The sequence below is a fragment of the Centruroides vittatus genome, unplaced genomic scaffold (assembly GCF_030686945.1).
Source record: "Centruroides vittatus isolate TY-2023 unplaced genomic scaffold, ASM3068694v2 contig_680, whole genome shotgun sequence".
In the NCBI taxonomy this organism is placed as follows: domain Eukaryota; kingdom Metazoa; phylum Arthropoda; class Arachnida; order Scorpiones; family Buthidae; genus Centruroides; species Centruroides vittatus.
This window is the reverse complement of record NW_027122427.1, coordinates 4120965-4143050: the sequence shown is the minus strand read 5'-3', so window position 1 is coordinate 4143050 and position 22086 is coordinate 4120965. Positions and strand designations below refer to the sequence as shown.

The following is a 22086-nucleotide window of genomic DNA, read 5'->3' as shown; positions in this document are numbered from 1 at the left end:
AATTTTTATTTTATATTTTATTTCAGATTTCGATCTAAAGAGGGCGTCCGAATAAAATAGGGTGCAGGTGGAATGAATATCCTTCCTAAAAAGAGGTAAATTATTATTATCAGAATGATTTATCTTAATATTTAATAAAGAAATCATCAATGTAAACTGATTTTGGATTATTATTGACATTTATAAGGTGTTGAACAGTTAAAGATCCACATAACAAAGATGGCTTCCAGCAAACTGAGAACCAGTATTTTGGACAAACCATTAAGCAAAGGAAAGGTTGAAATTAACATAAGCACCTATGCCTTATTGTTCTCTGAAATAGTGCAATATTGTCAGAACCGAGTGTATACTGTTCCAGAACTGCAAACAAAACTGTCACAGTTTGGTTATCATGTTGGGCAAAGAATTCTAGATTTGTTGTTTATGAGAGAGAGAAATTTCAGAAGAGAAATCAAACTACTACAAGTTCTTTTGTTTATAAAGTCTGCCGTATGGAAAGCCATTTTTGGTAAAGAGGCGGACAAACTTGAACACGCAAATGACGACGATAGAACGTATTATATAATAGAGAAGGAGACTTTGGTCCATAAATTTATATCCGTACCCAAAGATAAAGGGAATCTAAATTGTGCGGCATTCATTGCCGGTATTATCGAAGCCATATTGATCGGTTGTAATTTTCCCGCTAAGGTTTCGACGCATTGGCATAAGGGTACGACCTTCATGATTAAATTCGAAGATTCCGTGATAGCTCGGGATAAAGCTTTGGAAGGGAAATAAAAAGATTTTGATATTTAGACTTAATTTTATCCACTAAATAAATACAGTTGTAATGTAATGTAATGTAATTTAAATACTCTTAAAAATCGGTATTTAATCCAATAACTTGTCAGATTTCGAAACTAATTTTAAACCGATAAAATAATATGCTTTGTTAGAATTGTGCTGAAGTATCTTAAAATTGAACATTAATTTCACAATATTGTATAATTTTGTTTTAAGGTAAATAAAGATTAAAGTATTTCAAATTTTAAAAGTTAATTAAACAGATCAATATAATTTTTAATTGTAAAAAAACTAATTACAAACTCATTCAATGTCTACTGTTGCAAGTTACGGCTTACGGATTATAAAGTCTTTGTATTAGTAGAAAATAATTTTAACAAAAAGTTATTAATTACTGATGATGTGTTGTACATAGTTAACATAATTTCTGATTCTGTCATTTGAGTTAGATGTTTGAATAACAATAGTATTTTGAAAAAGACTATTCTTATTTAAAAAAATATAATTTTTAATAGAAACAAATCATTAGGTAAAATATATATAAGGTTGAGTAGCCTTTGAGAATAAATTTACGGTAAAATTAGATCCTTTAATAATTCCTAATGTTATGAAATTAGGTTAATGTTACCTTAGGTAGCCAAGATGGTAGCTTGTCTCTAATTCCAGCAAGGAAACAGTGGGACGCACGTTCTAATCTAACCTATTCTAATAAATTATCATAATTATTAGCAACCAAATTATTAGAATAGGTTAGGTTAGAACATGCGTCCCCACTGTTTCCTTGCTGGAATTAGAGACGAGCCACCATCTTGGCTACCTGAGGTAACATTAACCTGAAAGGAATACTAGAAAAACATGTGGTGTTATTACAGATCTAAGAAATTATCAAAAATTTCCTAATAGTAAGAATTAAATTTTAATATAGTATTCTTTCTACAAAATAATCATTTCTGAATAGTAAAATATTTTATATCCCTTTACTGGACTGATGGGAGTTCAGGAAATCCCGTCTTCCTGAAATTCCAATTAATATTTTTATTTGCTGGTATATGGTACTATAGTTTCGTGTATCCTTCGACAGTAGTAAACAACATCTGTTCTTGTGCTTTCTTTGCAAAATATAATATTAAAATTACATTTTTGGTGCATTTTATCTGTGGACCATACCAGCCTGGGAGTGTGTATAAATAGCAAAATTATTTCTTGTTTTTTTACACAAATATTCTGTTATTTATAGGTAGTTAGCCACAGAAAGATAGGTGATGGTATTGTCAAAGGGCTTAAAAGATGATAACCAAATTTATGCTATTCTGCACTTTAAATGCATCGAATGACTTTGTGCTATTCTATGGTTTGGCATACTCACAAGTGGCCAATGCTTATTTTTTACGCAATTGTAAATATAGTAGGTGTTAATACAAACGTTCTGTATTGCAACAAAAATGTTCAAAAAAAGCATGATGCAGAATGATGCTACTGGCAGTTCGATGGTCGCTAGAACAGCTACAAATTTTACATCTTGATGTATGCCCTTTATCACATGAATTCTAACAAATTATATGGAAATTGGGAGGAGAATCAATGCAATAAGACCTCTAGCAACACACTTTGGCCCAGAAAGCAAGATGTAAACTTTGCCCAAGAACAGTAGATAGTAAAATTAAAACTGCATAAAGTGCCTAAATATATTTGTACAAACCACTTTAAATTGATGTGTGAATATTGTGTTTAATTGGAAAAAAGTGATCTACTAAATTGCAAGTTATGTTATGAGTAAAGGTGTGCGTATAAAATTTTAAAATCTCGCATGTAATTTCATTTAACACGATGGGATGTCCTTGTGGACCCCACCAGTCCATAAGGATAAAAATTATTCACTGAACCAGTAAAGTTATAACAGGAAAATATAAAAAAGTCAATATTGTTTTGCTTTTAAACATTTTAGTGTACTTATCTTTAATTATAAACTGATTTGAAAACATTTAAAATGGTATCTTTTTACTTTATATGCACTTTTGTGTATAGGTAATCATATTTATACTGACCTTACATAAAATACTGCTGTAAATGCTTTAGTTTAGTTTGTGTATATTTCTGGGAATGGTCTCAAACACTCCCTTTTAAATATATCCTGTAAAATTTACATTGCTAATGTTTCATTTATCTCAATAAAACCCGATTTTAAGTGGGACACCCTGTATAATAAATATTTGATTTTACCTGAATTTCTACCAAAATATCAGTGCATTTAAAATTGAAAAAAAAAAATTTACCTGAAGTATTAATAATTCAAAAGTAAAATTTTTATATTTATATATTTATGAATTTAATAATACGTCGATTTAATATTAAAAGAAACATATTGAAGTCAGATTAATTTTGTTTAAAGGTGGCATGTTCGAACCAAAGATAATATTGCACGAGTCAGAAGAGACGAAGCCAAGGCTGCTGAAGAAGAAAAAGAGCTACAAAGAAGAATAAAATTAGCTGTAATTTAAGAATTTTTTTTGACATATCTTTGATTATATATTATACATTTTTCATTTAATTGAAAATTTATAATAATTACAGTATAGCATCGATTATCCGATTCAATTTGTGACAGGGGTTGGTCGGATAACTGAAAAGTCGGATAATCGAAAAGTATGAAAAAATACATTATTAGTATAGTGTATTAGGCCTGGTTTAAATACTAGCCTCCCTTTCACGGTCGAGCCAGTGCTGCCAGCTAAAACATGCAAAAATTTAACAAAAATAATATTAAAGTAGCCAAGACATAACCAAATATTGTAGCGCCACATCACTAGCGGACATTTGAATTTGCCGACTAGAACGCGGTCGGTTAACCAATAAGTCGGTTAATCGGGGGTCAGATAATCGATGCTCTACTGTATTATAAATTGCATTTCAATGACATTAGTATAAAAACAAAAATTTTAAAAAAATTAATAATAACTGAATTTTGTAAGTACAGTAGACCCCCTATAACACGGTAGATATGTTCTGTGTTGTACGAGTCACTTAAATACATGAGCCAATCACAGCCCGGCACGTGTGCAGTTTAGGGGCTACGGCTGTTTGAAAGGTTTTCTTCCATAAAATTAATCAATTCTAGACTAATTTGACTCAACATTTCCAAAACACGTGTAATTTTTTGGGAATAATCCATATAAACTATGCTATAAACAAAAAATTGTAGGATTACTTACCGAGTGTGCACAGTTCGATGACGCCATTGCTTAAGCTTGTTTATATAATCGCGGAGCGGCTCATCGAACGGTGGGTGCGTGTTTCCTGATAAGTTATTTTTCTGCGAAAAATTCGCTGAACTTTGGAAACATCATTAATATAAATATAATTTTTATGGCCGTTAAATAATAAATGGTTTTTTAGTAGGTCTGCTGCTTGTTTAAATTCAACTGGTTTGTACAATATCCACTATTAGTCCAGATTCGACCAATCCTGTCGCAACACGAGTCGGCGATGACATTTTAGTGTGTTATACGAGTCTGTTTTAGCATGTTACACGAACACGATTGCAATTTTTTTCGCTGTGTTATACGAATTCGTGTTATATGAACCCGTGTTATAGGGGGTCTACTGTAACTGCTTAATTAAGTAACTGAATTTTGCACCGTTTTAAAATTCCATACAAGATACAATGTTAATTGCTTTATTTACATACAGAGTAGTTATAATTAAACTGACAGTACTCAGAACAATGCAGAGAAGAATATATTAAACAGATCACAGTTAAAATTAGCTTAAAAAGAACATGGAAAAGAGAATCTACAAATAAAAAAGGATTAGTTTTCATGTAACCAGGTGGCTTGATACACTAAAATAAAAATACCAAGTTGAACAACCTTTATTTTAAAAATCAAAATTGTCAATACATGAACCATTAGTATGCAAAATGTGTTGGAAACAAAATTTGGCATGGTTCACAGTTGCTTGAAGCATGTCTTGAGGAATGGATGAAACATGCCTTCAGTTCAGAAAGTCAATGAACATTACCTTAGGTTACTTGGTTTCTCAAATAACCCAATAACCAAAATTTGCATGGATTTAGGTTGAGAGAAAATGGTGGCCAAGCATTAGAAAATGTTCAAGGAATTAACCTGTCCTCACCAAACATTATACACAATTGTGTTGCCATACATGAAATATGGGTTGGTGCTCCACTGTGCGTGAGGGAGATGGAGACTAGGCAATTTCCTTCCTGCAAAACTATGGAAATCTATGTAATAAGCTGCATTTACCAGTTGGTGTAGTTATTTTGATGTGCCTTGTTCAACTCTTACATGTGACTGGCTGCAATTTCACAAGAAATTAGCATTTTGTAACTTGTTTTAGTGCACCAATGCCACTTGCTGGCATAAAAATTAACTAAATTTTTTATTCACAAATTCTCTTCCTCATGTTTTCATAAAAGTGAGCACCAATTTTCATTGTTATCTGTCAAGTAGATAGATCTTCACATCCCTCTGAGTATGTTGATGATATAACCTTTTCTTTATTTCCAGCAACTAAATCACAGAAATGATAAATGTTTTCATGTAGCTTGAAGAGATTGTATATTTTAAAATACTTTTATAGTTGCTGTAAATAAAGATAAGATTATACTGTCCATAGTAAATACTTCTAGTTTCAGTTTTTAATTTATCATTCTGAATACTGTCAGTTTAATTATAACCAACTTGTATATTAGAAAAACTTTTCAAATACTATAGACCAGGGATGGGCAACCTGCGGCCCGCATTCATATATTTTGCGGCCCGTGATGCATAAAATGTGAATAAATATATCAATTTCCCAGCTTAAGGAAGTACGCAGCAAAAATTCAAACGTTATTTTCTACAACTTATGTATGTGAATAGTTTTTCCTGCAATGAATTTAGTAAAAATTAAAACAACAAACCGGCTAACAGACACATGGAAACTAATTTAAAACTAGCAGTGACAAATACTTAACCAAATATTTCCAATATATTACGTTTACATCAGTTCCAGAAGCTAAATTAAGTATACCTATGCTAATTTATAATTATATATGAATAAATAATTCTGATTTACCAACAATTTTTTTTTCTCTTTCTCTTGTATGCGGCCCGCATCAGTTCAAAAGTCTTAAAATGCGGTCCTTACATAGAAAAAGGTTGCCCAAACTTTGCTTATTGTAATCATGAATGCTGTTATCAGTTATCTAATGTTAGATAATTATGATAGTAGCTTGTATCAAAACACACAAATTAACATATACTTAAAAATCTTTGCTTATTGTAATCAGTTTTTGTTATATTTACCTGAAGATGATCATCATCTTCAGGTAAATACAATAGAATGCAGTTATCTGAGTCCCAATTAACTGAGGTTCCAAATCTGTAAGTTGGTACACTACATTTCTTATAATTCCACTTTTTCCAAATATTTTTGGTTTACAGCTCAAATAATTTGAATTTAAATCCCAAACATGGTGTATATGCGTGTGTGTGAGTGTGTGTGTAAAGAACAACTTCACAAAAGTGATTTTTGATTAAAACCAGACAATCTGCTGAATTATTGGGCTATAATAAGGCTAAGTTAATAATTAGATATGAAGTAATTTGTCTAGAGATAAATTATTAACTTAACCTTATTATAGCCCAATAATTCAACAGATCATCTGGCTATAAATCCCAAAGCTTTTTTATATTATAAAATTGTCACAAAGAAAAATATACTCTTGAATCAGCATATTTTACATTTGTTGTCATGATATATCATAAAGAGTCTGACTAAAAGACTAAGTTTTGGGCACAATAAGATTATGTTTAGTTTATAATTAAAACATTAACACACTTTAATCAACTTACAATTTTATGACATTTTATTCTTGTAACAATCAATGGGAAAAATGAGCATCCTCCTTCTTCATCAGTTCTTCAAATCTCAGCAAAGTTTGGAAACTGCAATTTTCATATCTTTCCCAATGTTCAGTCACAATCTGTATTTGGTTTTGATAGCTGCCAATGCCTCACATAAATAGAATGTTGGAAAAGGAATCAAAACTTGTAGGGCCTCGTTACCTATTTCTGGATACACCTTCGTCAAGCTCAAAAACTTAGTGATGAGGAAACAAACTTCAATTTCACTATGGAGTCTGATGAAATATCACTAAATTGCTGTTCTCCAATGGTAAGTGTTGATGAGTGTTCTGTACTGAAGGGATCTTTGATCCAGTTGTACTTGTCACCCTCTTCTGAAAAGTGCTTGTCAAAGTAACCACTGAGCCATATTTAAATCTTCTACAAACACAGACAGTTCTTTGTTCAACTCTAAATTATTGTCTTTTAAATGTGTGCAGACAGGGATGCAGTAATTTACATCTTTATCATCCACAATAGAATTGTAATTTCTTTTTGAAAGTTGAAATTTTGTCTGACAATTGCATTTTTTGTAGCTTTAATTAACACTGAAATGTAATATGACAACTACCAAAATTGTTATGCTAAGCGAAGCATTGATATTTATTTGACAACAAATGCCAATATTTGACATCGTTGATAAAGTTGGTATTTTATCAGTTTCGGTATATTGACATTCTAAAATTTAACATACCAAAATCATTGTAAACATTTGTTTCAAAACAAGATGAAAATTATAAATTACATTTTGAAACAAATTACAAAAATTTTTTATTACATAAATAAATGGAAACTCAACTGAGATTTAGAAGAGGGAGGAAAAAAGATCACATGAAAAGAAAAATGGTTATTTTGCAGTTTCATAGTAATTTGTTCATTACCATAATGCAATATAACTTGAAATTGTGCACCAAATATCACATAAAAGAATGTAAAACAACACTGAGAGTGGCATTAACAGTTTTTTATTTCCACTAGTGCTTTCAACAAACATATTCATCATTTTCAGGTGAATAAGATTTATAATATAGAACACAATACTTTAACATAAATGGAATAAATTTCATTTAAATCAAAATTAAAAGTTGTTATGATCAAAGTTTGATTATGCAAGAATTTGAAATGCCATGCAGTGCATACACCCACATCAAAGGTGTGATGGTAGACACATATTACTATTTATTTATATGGGGCGGGTGTCAAATTCAAATTCCTTAAGTGCCAATTTTTTGTCTCGAGTATGACAGCGGGCCAGATTAAAAATAAATGCAAGTGTAATACTAAGTATAAGTAAGAAGTATATAAAAAAGGACTTTATTGAAGAAAAAAGTTATAATTTTTGTAAGTAGAGACGTATTAAACCGAAATATTATTTTGAGGATCAAAAAACTTGACTTCTTTTATGCTTCATTATCTCCTTGATGTTTGGTGTCAACGATGTTGTATTGATTTTCAAAATGGACTGAAGATGTTCATCTGTAAGTTTTGAATGGTATTTAGATTTATTAATCTTCATTGTTAAAAACATCTGTTCACACATATATAAACTTCCTAACATGCATAAAATGCGAGCAGCATGATTCCTTACGTTAGGATAGCTATTTTGATTTTTGAAGTATTTTGTATAAAATGCCAAAATGTCAACTTCATTGAACTTGCTTTTTAAAGCAGTATCACACCGCAAATCTATTGGTTCCATTTTCAAGTAAGTTGGTGCTTTACCAACATCGAATGTAAATAGATCATTAAAAAGAGGAAAGTCGTATGTATTGAGCTTGCAAAAATCTGCAAAACGATTATCAAATTGAACAATAAGATCAAGCAAATGGTTAGAAAAATCTGCTAATTTATCTGCATTGTACATGCTGATCCCACAAATACTAGGGAAATGGTCAAGTTTTTGTTCTTGCAGCTGCGACTCCCACAACTTTAATTTTATTTTGAAAACTTGAACACTTCAGTACAGTTGCACAACAATTACTTTTTTTCTTGAAGTTTAACATTCAAATTATTCGAATGTTCCATCATATCTACTAAGAACACAAAGTCAAGCTACCATTGATCACTGTGTTCCATCGGTTTACCCTTTTGGCCATAAATGTAACAACAAGTTTACACAATTTGAAAAATCACTTAAGAATTGATCCACGACTAAGCCACCATACTTCTGCAAAGTAGGGAATATCTGAATATTTTTCATCAAGATCTTTTAAAAATCTAAATTAGGTGAGCGGTTCGAGGTACGACAATGGCAGTTGAACCAATGACACCTCACCCTTGTTATGCAGTGTTGTGCTTGGAAATAGTGCTTCCCTGACCATATTTAGCACATGCCTGAACTTAGCATGCAAAAAACCTGCTGTGCATACTGCCAAACTGATGATGTTTATGAGCACTTGCATTGATGGTAGTAAGAATGCTCTTCTAATGAGGGTATCAATAGTGGCATCAACATATTGCAAAGGCTGGAAAGTGACAGCAGGGATGATATGAGGCACCATATTAAACTTATGGAAAACCAAGAATGATAGTCCTTTAGGGAATGTATGTATGTGCAGATCCAAGAATGTTATAGCTTCATCTACCTCTTTTTCTCACGTGAAGTTAATAGAGGGGAGTACATATAAGAAAAATGTATAAATTTATAATTAACTGATAGCAATTAAATTTTAATAAACAAAAAGTGATCTAAAACTTATAAAAAAAACTGAAAAAACTTATAAAAGATGAAATATATTTTATCCAGTTATTTGTATTAATTGTTGATAATCCATCTTTTATAGGCTGTGCAATTTTTTCATTGTAATTTGCCATTTTAAAAAATATTGGTTTCTATCATTGAAAATCTTAGTTAATTGTGGAATTGAAATCTAAATTGTATGTTAATAAAAAATCTGTTTTATAAACTAAATATTGTTTATAATTTTTAAGAGACATTTAAGGTACTTAACATTGAAGTTGCCATAAAGGCTTACATTATGTTTAGTAATGAAGAAATACTTTTAATTTATTTATTAGGAACAAGAGCATCGGATTTCATATCTCCGAGCTAAGAAAAGAAAACCTGACGATTCTCAAGAACCTGAATCACCGCCAAAATCAGATTCAAAAGAGCACATAAACTTTTTCAGTGAATTAGAAAAATCAGGGGTAAATATCATTGTAGTGCATTACTTATTACTGTAATATAATTCATCTGTATTTTAATTAATAAATTTTAAATCTAAATTTCTGTGATTTATAATAAAAATATTTCTTTTGTAAATTATATTATTAAAATCAAGTAATGGAAGCATTTTATTATTCAGTTACTAGAAAAACTGCAATTTACTTTTTGAATTAAATGTTTTTAGAGGTTATATATATCAGGTGGGCAAGCAAGAGTTCAGTGGGAGCCGAAATGTAGGTTTTGCAAAATGCATGGGAGCCGCAGTTCTGTACTGTTGTGGCGGATAGTGCAGTAAGGCAGTAAGGCAGGGAAAAATAGGGTGATATATACCTTTATTTTCATTAAAGTCCTATGTTTATTATTTAGCATTTATTGAACTATAAAAGTTACAATTAAATTATTAAATGTTCTATTATTGTTACACTAAAAAATTACAAACTTATACTTTGAATATGTAATATTCAAAACCAGTTTAGTTTAAGAAGTAAATTATAGTTTTATAATTTTAATGTTTTATTTTTTTAATTGTTAAACATCATTTCATATATAGTCCATCCTTTGATTATGTAAAAGATGACATCATAATCACTTCAAGAAATAAAGAAGATAGAATATACTTTATCAAGGATAAATATTTTCAGAATTACCACGTTCTATCTTCAAATACTACAAATGGAATTTGCTAATGCTGAAAATGTTTATCAGTGCTAAAATATTCTGGCTTCTTTATGTTTAAGAACTGGATATAATAAAAACATCTTTAAATATAAACCACACTTGTAAGATATACTGTATTTTACTTCTTATAATTTGTCTAAAGTAGAGAAACATGTAATTTTACTGATCATATAAAATTGATGACGATCTTATACAGTAGAGCATTGATTATCCGAAACAATCCGGGACTGGGGTTGTTCGGATAATCGATTTTTCGGATAACTGATTATGTACTAAAAAAATATATTACATATTCCATGTTGAAATTTGTTCAAATCCTGGCACGTCCTTAAGTACCCTCTCATGGCCGTGCCAGTGCTGCCAGCTAAAACACGCACACCAATAAAAATGATATTGGAGTTGAATAGAAACACATACATCACATTACAGAAGGCCACTATTAGGGTTTCTCATTTCCTGGCCTTTTGCTTGTCCTGGGATTCCGGGATAAAAGTGAACTGTTTCCCGGGATCCCGGGAAATCCTGGGAGAAAATTAATTATTTTTAAGATATACAAAATATCGTGAAATCAAATGATATAATTATTTTTCGTTTTTTAAAGTAATTTAATACGTTCCGTAACCTCCAAAATCATATTAATAATGCTGTGTAAGATATATATTAAAAATTACCTTTGAATTATGTAGAAATTTTCACAAATAGAAAAAATTTATTAAAGTTTGCTGGAAACTGCATACAACAACAAAAAATGACTTTGAATTGAGTTGAAAATTTAAAGAAAAATGAATTTAGATCAAACTTCTAACTTAGAAGGTAATTTTTGATTTTTTAAATAAAATATAATACAAAATATTGTAAATTTTTATAAGATTTTAAAAAGCAAAGATGGTCGATACTCCATCACTCAATCTAATTCTTATTTTAGTAATGAAAAGTCTTGCTACCGAGAATGCCTTTTCCGATTCAATTGATGTGATTGGAATCGTGTTTAATGCATTTAAGAGAAGACAAATATGTGTTTTTCACCTGTATCCTGAAAGATTTCTAGTTCATTTTTGAGATTGTAGTACTTCTTTTGTTCCCTAGTATTCTTGATTTGTCTACCTTGACTACTTTAATAGAAACATCATAGCACAATAATTCGGCAGTTCGTTTGTCTTTAATAATCGGGATTATGAAGAAAAACTTCATACTCGCTGACTTTGTACTTGTTTGTATCCTTGCCCAATTTGCACAACTTGGCGTTACGCAGTCATTGAAGCTACTGGGCATGGTTAAAAATTAAGACAGCATAAGCACAATTATTCCAGATATTACTGGTAAAGAATTTTGAGAGTCCTGCCACAAATAAGCTACGTATTGATTATTGACCATTTGTGACGTGCCATAACGAGCAAAAATTAAATAAAAAAAACTAATAAGTAGGTTCAAAATTAATAAATACAAATGTATTCTGACAGTTTATGAGTTAATTATACTTTCTATTTGCAAAATTTCTTCAACCTTAACGTAAAATAAGAAAAAAGTGAATTTTTAAGAAATTTGCGGGATTTCCTGGGATAAGAAAGATTTCCTGGGATATTTTCCGGGTTAAAAAAACAACCGGGATCCACTATATTGAATACAGTCATATTGTTAGGAAATTCCTGAATACAGACACTGACACACTTATTTAATTTTTATCTTGTTTTGGTTACTATGCCTTGACTCTTGTCCAGCAAAGTACACAGCAACCAAGTATAACTTACTACACCCAACATAATAATAGTAAAAGCTATTTAATACATATATTTTATTTTAAATTAAAATTTATAGGGCTATTTTGGAGGATCCAATAGAGAACATGATGAAGAGAAAAAGCAAGAACAAGAAAAATTTGAAAAGAAGATTGGACTCCTTACATATCTTGGACAAGATATTTCAAGTATATAAATAATACACGTATATTTTTTTTAGGTTATAAAATATATAACCTATTATAATTGTGAAGTATATTTTGTTTTTAATAAAATTTTTATTTTCAAATAGATGAAGTTCCATGGTATGTAAAAATACCAGGCGAACGTGTACAAGATGAAAGTTACAGGTAATTAATTAATTAATTTAACAAGAGATGGCAGCTTTACAGTCTATCTCTTTCCAAATTATCTAGTAATTATCTAGCCTTAATAGACCAATAAAGGAGTCTGGTTGTTTGCTCGATATTTAAAGTAATTGTTGGGTTGATTGTATTTATTAAAAATCAATAAATTAGTTTAATTAAATATATTTAGATTACAAAGTACATATTTATGTTATAAAAACTTTTAACTCATTTTTATGTAGTGATCATTCTGCAAGTGAAACAAAATGTAAACTTCAAGATCCACTTATTGATATAAGACATTACTTACGTAAGAAAGCAGGAAAAACATCAACAGTAAACAAAACTTCTACAGAAATAAAGGAATCATCATCAGATTTCCAAGTTTTAAAGGTATATGTTAATAAGTTTTGAAAATTTTATGCCATAATAGTAAATTAAAAGACAAAGCTGTTTGCTTTGGGATACCAAAAATATTTTTTATGAAATGTTTTCAGATTTGCTTCAGGGCCATTTTCAGTATACATATAAATTGATATACGTAGCCAACAATTATTTTCCAATATGTTCTATTATTAAAAAATGTTTGATTTTAATAACTGTGCACATTTAATTTACAAATATGGTGAAGGTAGCTCGAAGTGAAGCTGAAAACATTTTAAAATAAATACGTTTCATATAGCAAATAAAATTCTTATTGAATTATTATAATGTAAACAGAAGAAATACACAAGCAGTTCTTTAATTTTTTGTTTGTTTTGAGGACTTATTTTTATTAACATTATTATAGCTAAAAATATTAAAGTTTGTAATGTATAATTTTCTAATATTTTTAACGTATCGGCAATGAATTTTTACATAAAAATTGATAAATTGCCATACAATTGTTTTTTATATATCTATTAATGCTTGATATTTCTCTCATAATATTATTAAATTACTGTATTATATTTTTCATAATATGAAAAATGTATGAAAATCAACTGTACTTTTACTTAACTAAACCAATTATAATAAATTTATTTAAGTCATCATTCAAAATTTATAACTAGAAATTCATTACTTTCTGTAATTCAACTGTAGTAGTGTATTTTAACTTCTATCTATTATATATGTGAATAAAGTGCAGTATATTGCTGTCTTATCTTTACAATAAAGCTGCAATGAACCATTATACAAAAATACTGGAAATTTAAAAAAGCTTGTGAAAAATGAAAAATTGAGACCTATTTTAACAATTAGTTAATCTTCATTATCTTGATCAAATACTTATACATAATTAATTTTAATTATATTTATTACTTAAATAAAAATAAAGAATACTCCAAAAGTTTATAAGAATATAATGACAAAAAATTTCACTTAATGATGTAGATGAAAATTTATTTTACTAAAGAAATTTATCAAGCAATTTCAATCAAAATTAATGAATAGAAATGTGTTACATAAAACAACATTAAATGTAATAATTCTTTCAATATGAATCGGCATTAGTCTATTTGACTTTTGAAAATTTATATTGAATTTTATTATTATTTTTAATGTAGAAAACAAAATACGAAAAAGAAAAATCAAGCAGCACAAAGAAAAAGTCCAAGAAAAATAAGCATCACACACATGTAAGTAATAATTATTCATCTAACGTTTAACATCACGAGAGAAAAAATATTTAGAAATTTCAAGCATTTTAATTTTTCGTGTAAATTATTTACATAAACTTTTGTATTTGTGATGATTTTGATTCAAGATTTTTTTAATAAGAATTTTAAATACACTTACCTAGATAACATTATAACAAAGCAAATAAAATATTTATATAAAATTTAAAAAGTATTTTTAAAACTATAATTTATCAAGTAAAACATTTATTATTTATTTATTAGTACAAGGTAAATGTCTATTTGTATAGGCAAAACAACATATTATACACGTCACAAATTAGCAGCGAACTATTGCCCTAAAACGAAAGAAGAAAAACTGTCACATTACCTGTAACAGAAAACAAAATTTCGTAATTAGTTAAATCGCACTAAAATTGCCGACAAAATTTACTGTCAACTCCACCAACAGTGACTGCCACTCTCATAACACTCTGACTTTCCCGGTGGCTAAGTAAACAAGAAAATAAATACATTAGACGTTAGCAGTAAAATTATATATACACATGTAATTCTTATTATTACATGACAAACTTATAAAATCATAACTTGACAGAAACTCTTTTCCAAATTACAAAATCCTTTTGTTTACAAAAGCTTTACACTCAGCCATTACATGATAAGTATCAAAAGAAGCGTCAAAACCACAAAATTCACAAAATATTTATTAATGATTAAAATTTTCAAAATACTTAAAATATTTTATACAATAGTTGATTATTTAGTTCATGGAATAATGGTGGGTGTGATCTTCTGTCTTTTGACAATTTTTTATGCTTGAAGCTTTCCCTTTGACACCTTTGCCAATTAAATTACATACTCATAAATTTTATGCTTATTGTAATATATTTTTGAACAGTTGTCAAAGAATTTTCATTGTAGCTCTGCATAACTCTTGTCAGAACTTTGTCTTCACATCTTTAATTCCAGAAACAGAAAGAAATTATATGGGACTAAGTTTGATGAATATGCAGCAGGACCTTAGTTTCAATTGAAGTGATTAGTGGCTACACAATTTTGGCTGTACAGTAGAGAGTCGTTAATCCGAACCCCGGTAATCTGAATTGCCAGTTATCCGAACGATTTTTAGTCGGACTGTGTCGTGCTGAATCGAACGTTTTTGATACTAGAGTTACTTCTAAAGTATAATTTTCATGTTTTTATATTCTTTAATATATTTATTTTGTTTATACAAAATAAAGAAATAATTTTTAACAATACAATAGCCTCAATTATTATTTTCGTTAGGCTTAAAATCGACTAAAATTCAACACGAAGCGACACGCAACGGAGAAAAATTTGAACATCGGACAGGTTAATATATTTTTTCGTACATAATCGGTTATCCGAACAACCCCAGTCCCCAATTGATTCGGATTAACGACTCTCTACTGTATATATTTTTTTAACTCTCTTCATCCCGTGGCACTAAAAGCATGATGAAAGTAGAACAATGCGTCAATACAAAATGTTAAAACTTATCTAATCTGCACATTGATATCAGTTGCAGAGCAAATGACATCAGTGAATAGTTAACTCATGATTTTTTATCATATGAATAATTAATATTTAAAAATGTTTTTCAGAGAACTCTTAAAAGTAATTGACTTAATCTTTTAGTGCTTAGTATGAATCTAAACATTACAGATTACAGAATTTAAATAGAAACAGTAATTTGGAAAATAAAAAAAGAACTATTATTAAAAACTCATTTAAAAATGCTTTGGTTTGTAAAACATCTTGTTTGAAATATGATACATTGTTTTTGAAAAAAATTTAAATTTTATTATTATTTGGGCTTAGCTCATATATAGGAAAGCATATAAATTTTGTTGTTTTTTTATGTTAAGTAAAGTTATTTTAATATAATTTTAATATATTGTTAATATAATATAATGTTTGTTTAATATAAACTAAAGTTTGTAACAAACATATAAATAATTAGCAGTAAAATTTGTTGTATGAATTATTGTAATTTTGTTGTGTTATAATTTTTTTTTCTTAAATTTACAAATATATATGTTTTAAATTACATAAGAATGTGATTAATGTATGATAAAAATTTATGCGGTTATGTAGAATTGTATGCAAATATTTAACTACAAAAAAATAGAAACTTTAAACTGACGGCATTCCAGAAAATATAATCTTTATGATTATACTTTATTAAAATAAATATTTAACACTATTGAACTGTATTTACTGTAATATTAATATTCAATACATATTTTGAATATTTAGTACGACAACATGTTTGACACTAACTATTATAATATTTTAACACGAGGAAAAAAGTGACTGATAACAATGATGACTCTAATCTCAAAGTGTATCTTTCTATAAGTTTTAATTACCATAATATGTAAATATATTTATATTTAATTTTTATATAATATAAAATATGGATAGGTTTACACTGAACTGTTTAAAGTTTGTGATGATTATCAGACATCATTTAAAATATTGTGTTATAGTTATGGATTTCAAACAACATATTTTTCAAAAAGTTTGTAGTAAAATTTTTAATTATTAAAAATAAACCTGGACAATAAATTGATTTGAAAGTTTTCCGTGTAGAAGAAACACAGATGTTTCCGTAGTCATTCTTCTAACATCATGGGAACGATAATATTACAGCAGAAGACATTTTAGACAGTTTTTGCATATTGATACAGCAAAAGAGTATCAAAATATAGGTTGACTGTGTAACATTATTCTCCTGTGATGTTAGAATGATGATTGTGAAGACATCTGTGTTTCTTCTAATGTGAATTTTTTTAAACAGAATTTTTAGTACAAAAACTTTTTCTAATTCATTAAAGCTCTATATAACTGAAGGAGAAAGTCTTCCCTTTGCTTTGTATGTGACATCACTCTTGTCAGATGGTGGTGAATGTCATCTGTGCAATGACACATTTTTTTTAATTTTTACCTTGACTAAAAGGATTTTTTAATGGAGATGGCCAAGTGATGAGGGATGGAGATCCAAGACAAATCATTCACAAAAACTTCTTGGAAATTCTTGACCCACACTCAAATCCAAGTCCTCCACAGCTGCAGACTAATGTTTATACTGATTTGGCAATTCAATTGTCAAACTCTATATGGTCTAGTGTTGTGGTGATGATATCACTTTACATTAACAGGTTTTTTATAAGTAGTACATCAAGAGGTACGGCATAAACCCTGGAGAGTATGAGTCACGTATATGGTTTTTATCATTATGTGTAGTACATCAAAGTTTATTCTGAGAATCTCACTTTTTTATCTAGAGTTATTCTTTAAAATGGTGTCATCTTGCAGATTTTGTCTTATTTCAAAAAACACAAAAAACCATTCAAATTCTTTGATTGAGCAATTCACAGTTTCTTTGGTCTTAGTGAGTTGAAATGCTTTCATTCACTCAACTGTTGTTTTATTTAGTGTTTGTAATGAAATATTCAAGATTTATTGAGGTACAGCATTAGCAAAGCCTCTTCTATGTGGCTTACAATATTGCATTCAATTTCATTTAGGCATGAGCATGCCTAATGGAAAATAGGTACGAAAAACTGTCATACGAGTATGAAAAATTATATTATGAAATAAAATATGCATTATATTAATAAAAAGTGATCCTATACTCGTAATTTTTAAATTTGTAACAGACTAATGAAAGGCTTATCCGGAAGGTGCCATATTTAAGTTTTCCCCTGGTGCCAAATGCACTAGACACACATAGGCATAAGGATTGTTGCTTCAGTGCCTAACAAGTTCAAGGATCGCTTTTTTCTTTCTGGGTCTGCCTCAATTGTTTCGTGATATGACAAAGTCCCGCAAAACAGAGATTCCATCACATCACGATGCGGTGGAAAGAATTTGTTTTACTTGGTGGATGAGACTTCATAAAACAATCAATTTAATCTACATTTAATCTTGAGTTAATTTTGAAAAAAATAACCTAACGTAAAATATATATATTTAACAACTCTCCTAATGATTTAAGTTGGAAATTATTTGAAAGGCAAGACATCTCAAATGCGAATCAGTTAAGCAAATTCTTTTTAGAGTTTTCATATTTAATACTTTGATGCAGTGTTTGTAATTTAATTAACTTTATTTCTCATCCAGAAGAAAATGAAAGGCAGCTATTCAAATTACAAGTGATGATCTATATTTTACAATATCAATTACTTAAAATTGAGTAATACTAAAAACATGCAATTGAAATTGAAATATAAATTGCTAAATGTAGATAATTTTAAAATCATAATGTAAAATTAACTTAGTTTAAATTTTAGAGTAGCTTACCAATGTATAATTAAATAATTCTTCTTTATTTTTTAGTCTAAACATAAACATAAAAAAGAAAAAAAGCTCGAAAAATACGAAAAGAAAAAAACAATAGAAGAGTTAAGAGCAGAAAGATTGAAAAGAGAGAAGATTGAAAGAGAAAGAGCAGAAGAATTAATTAAGAAACATAGAGGTATAAAAGAAAAACAAATTTCAACAGATGAAAGAGATCGGCAATATAATTCTCAGTTCAATCCACATTTAGCAAGACAATCAAATGTAACATAAAATAAACTGCTTCAGTCAAATCATCAGTTCATTAAGATGTAAAATATTTTTTATTTCAACAAAATCTTTTATATTATACAAATGGAATGTATTTTGCTTGAAAATTCTTAATCACAATATATGTAAATGACTTATAAGTGTAATTATACATTATTTAACAAAAGACTATTAATAATTGTAATTCAGATAATAATAAACTATTATATGTAACTTCAATTATTTTATATGTCTGTATGTTAATAATATACCTAAAATGTGATCCTAAACATGAAATAATGTATCCAGTTGCTTAGAAAATATAAATATAAATAATAATGAAATTAACAAAAGAGATTTGACTCTCTCAGAAACATGAAACTATTCCTTCTATAATACACAAACTCTCTCGTTTATATTTTCTCAACATTCAGTTAGACTTTGTGACGATGCAAACTTCATTTTTTCCATTCTAAGTACTGTACATTACATATTCTTAGATCTAAAATGATGCCTTATTACAATATTTACTGTGTATTTTTTTTATTGAACAGTAAGTGTGACTGTGGTTTACAAACATATCTTGTTCCTGAAATTTCATATAAGTAGGGATGAGCTTTTCCATTATTTCCTATAACCAAAATTTGCACATCATTCAAGCATAACCCAGTCACTCGACACAACATCAAAGTGCATCAAATAGAAAAGAAGTAGAATGGAGTAAAATAAAATTATATCTTTCAATTAATGAAATTGTAATCACTGACAGGATCAGTAATATGAGATAAAGTTCACTGAACTGCAACTTTACTGGGATGATTAGTGTTATCCTTAGCCTTTTTGGCTATGCTAAAACCCATAAACCAGTTATCCTTAGCAAACAAAACGAATGCTGTTCTATCAATTGAATATATTTTCTCACTTCTTAACTTTCTCCGTTTTGTAAAAGATAAACAATCTGGATTGCATTTTATGATAGCATTCAATTTTAGAGGTGTTTAGAGCTGAAACAGAGAATTTTCTAAACATTGATGTTTAACATGATTATGTAATACCTTGTTAAATTTTAGAAAAGATTGAAAAAGATTTTTTAAACTCTTCTCTAGTGATGGATTTCACATTAGGTCTGGGCTTAAGGGCACGAGTTTGAGGTGCAAAAAATTCAAGATAATAATAATAACAGTAAAATGAAAAAAAATATTGAATAATTTCACATAGAAACATTTTATTAAAGAATTAATGCAAATTAAAAGCTTAAGTGGGGAAAAAAGACATTTCAGTTAAGTAATATTAATATATTTTGCATGAAGTACTAATGATGAATTTTCAATAGTAGTACCCTTTGCCCTTTTGATATTTAAAAGTCTAAAAATACAGTTATTACAGAATTAAAATTATAAAATAAAATCATTCAGTGCAAAAGTGGCATTATTACTTTGGGAAGCATCTAAATATTGTGGGCCTGGTTGTGCCATATTTCTAAATGTGCCACTGCTCTTCCCTGTTCTGTGGGTATTAAGAAGGCCTTTGTAACAGACTGGCCTAAGATTCGGCGGGACCACAACGCAGCAGTGTGATGGGATGGAACCTGGAACCAGACTACTTAAAACTTCTGTGGTCCCGACGGGTACAAATTCGGGTTTCTCGACAGAATACTGACAGTTGCTTTGGCTATCTGGTCGATTGAAAATAAAGATTACGCACAATAGTAGTATCAAATTAACGATAATATTCTGTGTAAATTTATTATACATTTTAAATAAAAAATGATTCTTGGTTTTGTGTCTAAAGTGCATTTGATCAGTTTGTAGTAACATTATAATCATTAATCAGTTGAAATTACTAAATTGTAAAGCAATTTATACAGATACAGTATATAAAGAAATGAAATTATAATTTCTCATTATAAATCAAGTATTTATTACTGTTGTGAGATGAGATCATTACATGTATCTTAATTTTACATTCTTTTAGCATTATCTTTTGATGATTTAAACCAGTTTCCAATCAATTTTGCTTGTCAACACCTTTCCAGTTACATTTAATTCACTTGATTTCTATACTATTAGATAATAAACTGTAAATAGGGAATAATTTTTTAGATAGCATTCAAAATTAATTTAGCTTGTCAGAAAATACGTTAATTTTTAAAGATTAAAATTTCAGTTTGCAGATTTTATTTTGAAGAGAACTTAATAAATACATTTAAATTAGTAATCTTTTAGCATTCTTACAGGTAATAAAGTAAAAAATACTATAACTAAAGTAGTTCATGAAATAATTTTCTATTATTAACAACTAACTTGTGTCAGATTATTTTGACAGTTGTCACATTTTTTCGTACAGATGCACTGCAAAATGTATTTATATTTTAAAATATGCTTAATACCAAGTGGTTCAATTTAATGTCAATATACAGGGTATTTATAAAGTTTTGATTGAAGTAAAAGTTGGTAATTGCAAAGAAAAGTGTTAAAACACAATATGAGAAATGTAAAATAATGCAAAAAAGTGAAAATCATCACTGATTAAAGTATTGTTTATTAAATTTTTGAGATACCATGTTGCTTGACGGGCTGCATTAAATTTCTGAAGGATAAACATATTTCCAGATAATGATAAGTGAAATACTTAGCTCTCTACTGAGACACCATTGATGGGCAAGGTCTTCAGTCACTTTTTATTTTTCACATCATCTGTAGATAAGGATGTTTTTCTAGAAAATTCCTCATCCTTTCTACTGTTTGCTAAATTTTATTCACAAGAATGTAAATACTCAGCCTTTTGTGGAGCCAAGTTTCTGAAATTTGTCTAACTGACGACAACCGACCTGCAACCGGCATGATAATTTCAAAGTATCCACATTGAATGTTTAGAAAGTATTAAGTTTTTACAAATTATAAAAATAATATTTGATATATTTCAAAACTGCATATATAGCTTGAAAGCACAGTTCTAAAGCTGTCACAAAGTCTTAGACTACTAATTATGAACTTTAAGTAGAAAAATTATCATCAAGTAAACAAATTTCCCATTAAATGAAATATTTGTTATAACATTATTATTATGCTTATACAGATATTATTATTATTTTTGTCATATATTAATACATTAAAAAGTTAAAGTAAAATTTGTAAGCATTTTTTGTTATATTTAATCACTCAAATATGTAATAGTAGAATTGCTCTTCAAAATCAATACTTGTTCAGATTATTCTTAATGTTATAAAAAGTATAAATTCCAGTGGGCTGAAGAAACGTTGATATTTCA

General features: G+C 28.7%; 1 protein-coding gene across 2 annotated transcripts; it reads left to right on the top strand.

Moving 5' to 3' along the window:
- The first annotated feature begins 25 nt into the window (after positions 1-25).
- Positions 26-19056, top strand: LOC136980222 (leukocyte receptor cluster member 1 homolog). 2 transcript variants are annotated; one of them, XM_067276311.1, is made up of 8 exons: positions 26-95; positions 3176-3275; positions 9711-9842; positions 12355-12463; positions 12568-12625; positions 12865-13015; positions 14170-14241; positions 18607-19056. In XM_067276311.1, exons 1-8 carry the CDS (start codon positions 73-75, stop codon positions 18838-18840), a joined length of 879 nt encoding a protein of 292 aa, XP_067132412.1. In that variant the 5' UTR covers positions 26-72; the 3' UTR covers positions 18841-19056. The 2 variants fall into 2 exon arrangements, with proteins under 2 accessions (XP_067132412.1, XP_067132413.1); XM_067276312.1 differs by lacking the exon at positions 14170-14241.
- Positions 19057-22086: the final 3030 nt, after the last annotated feature.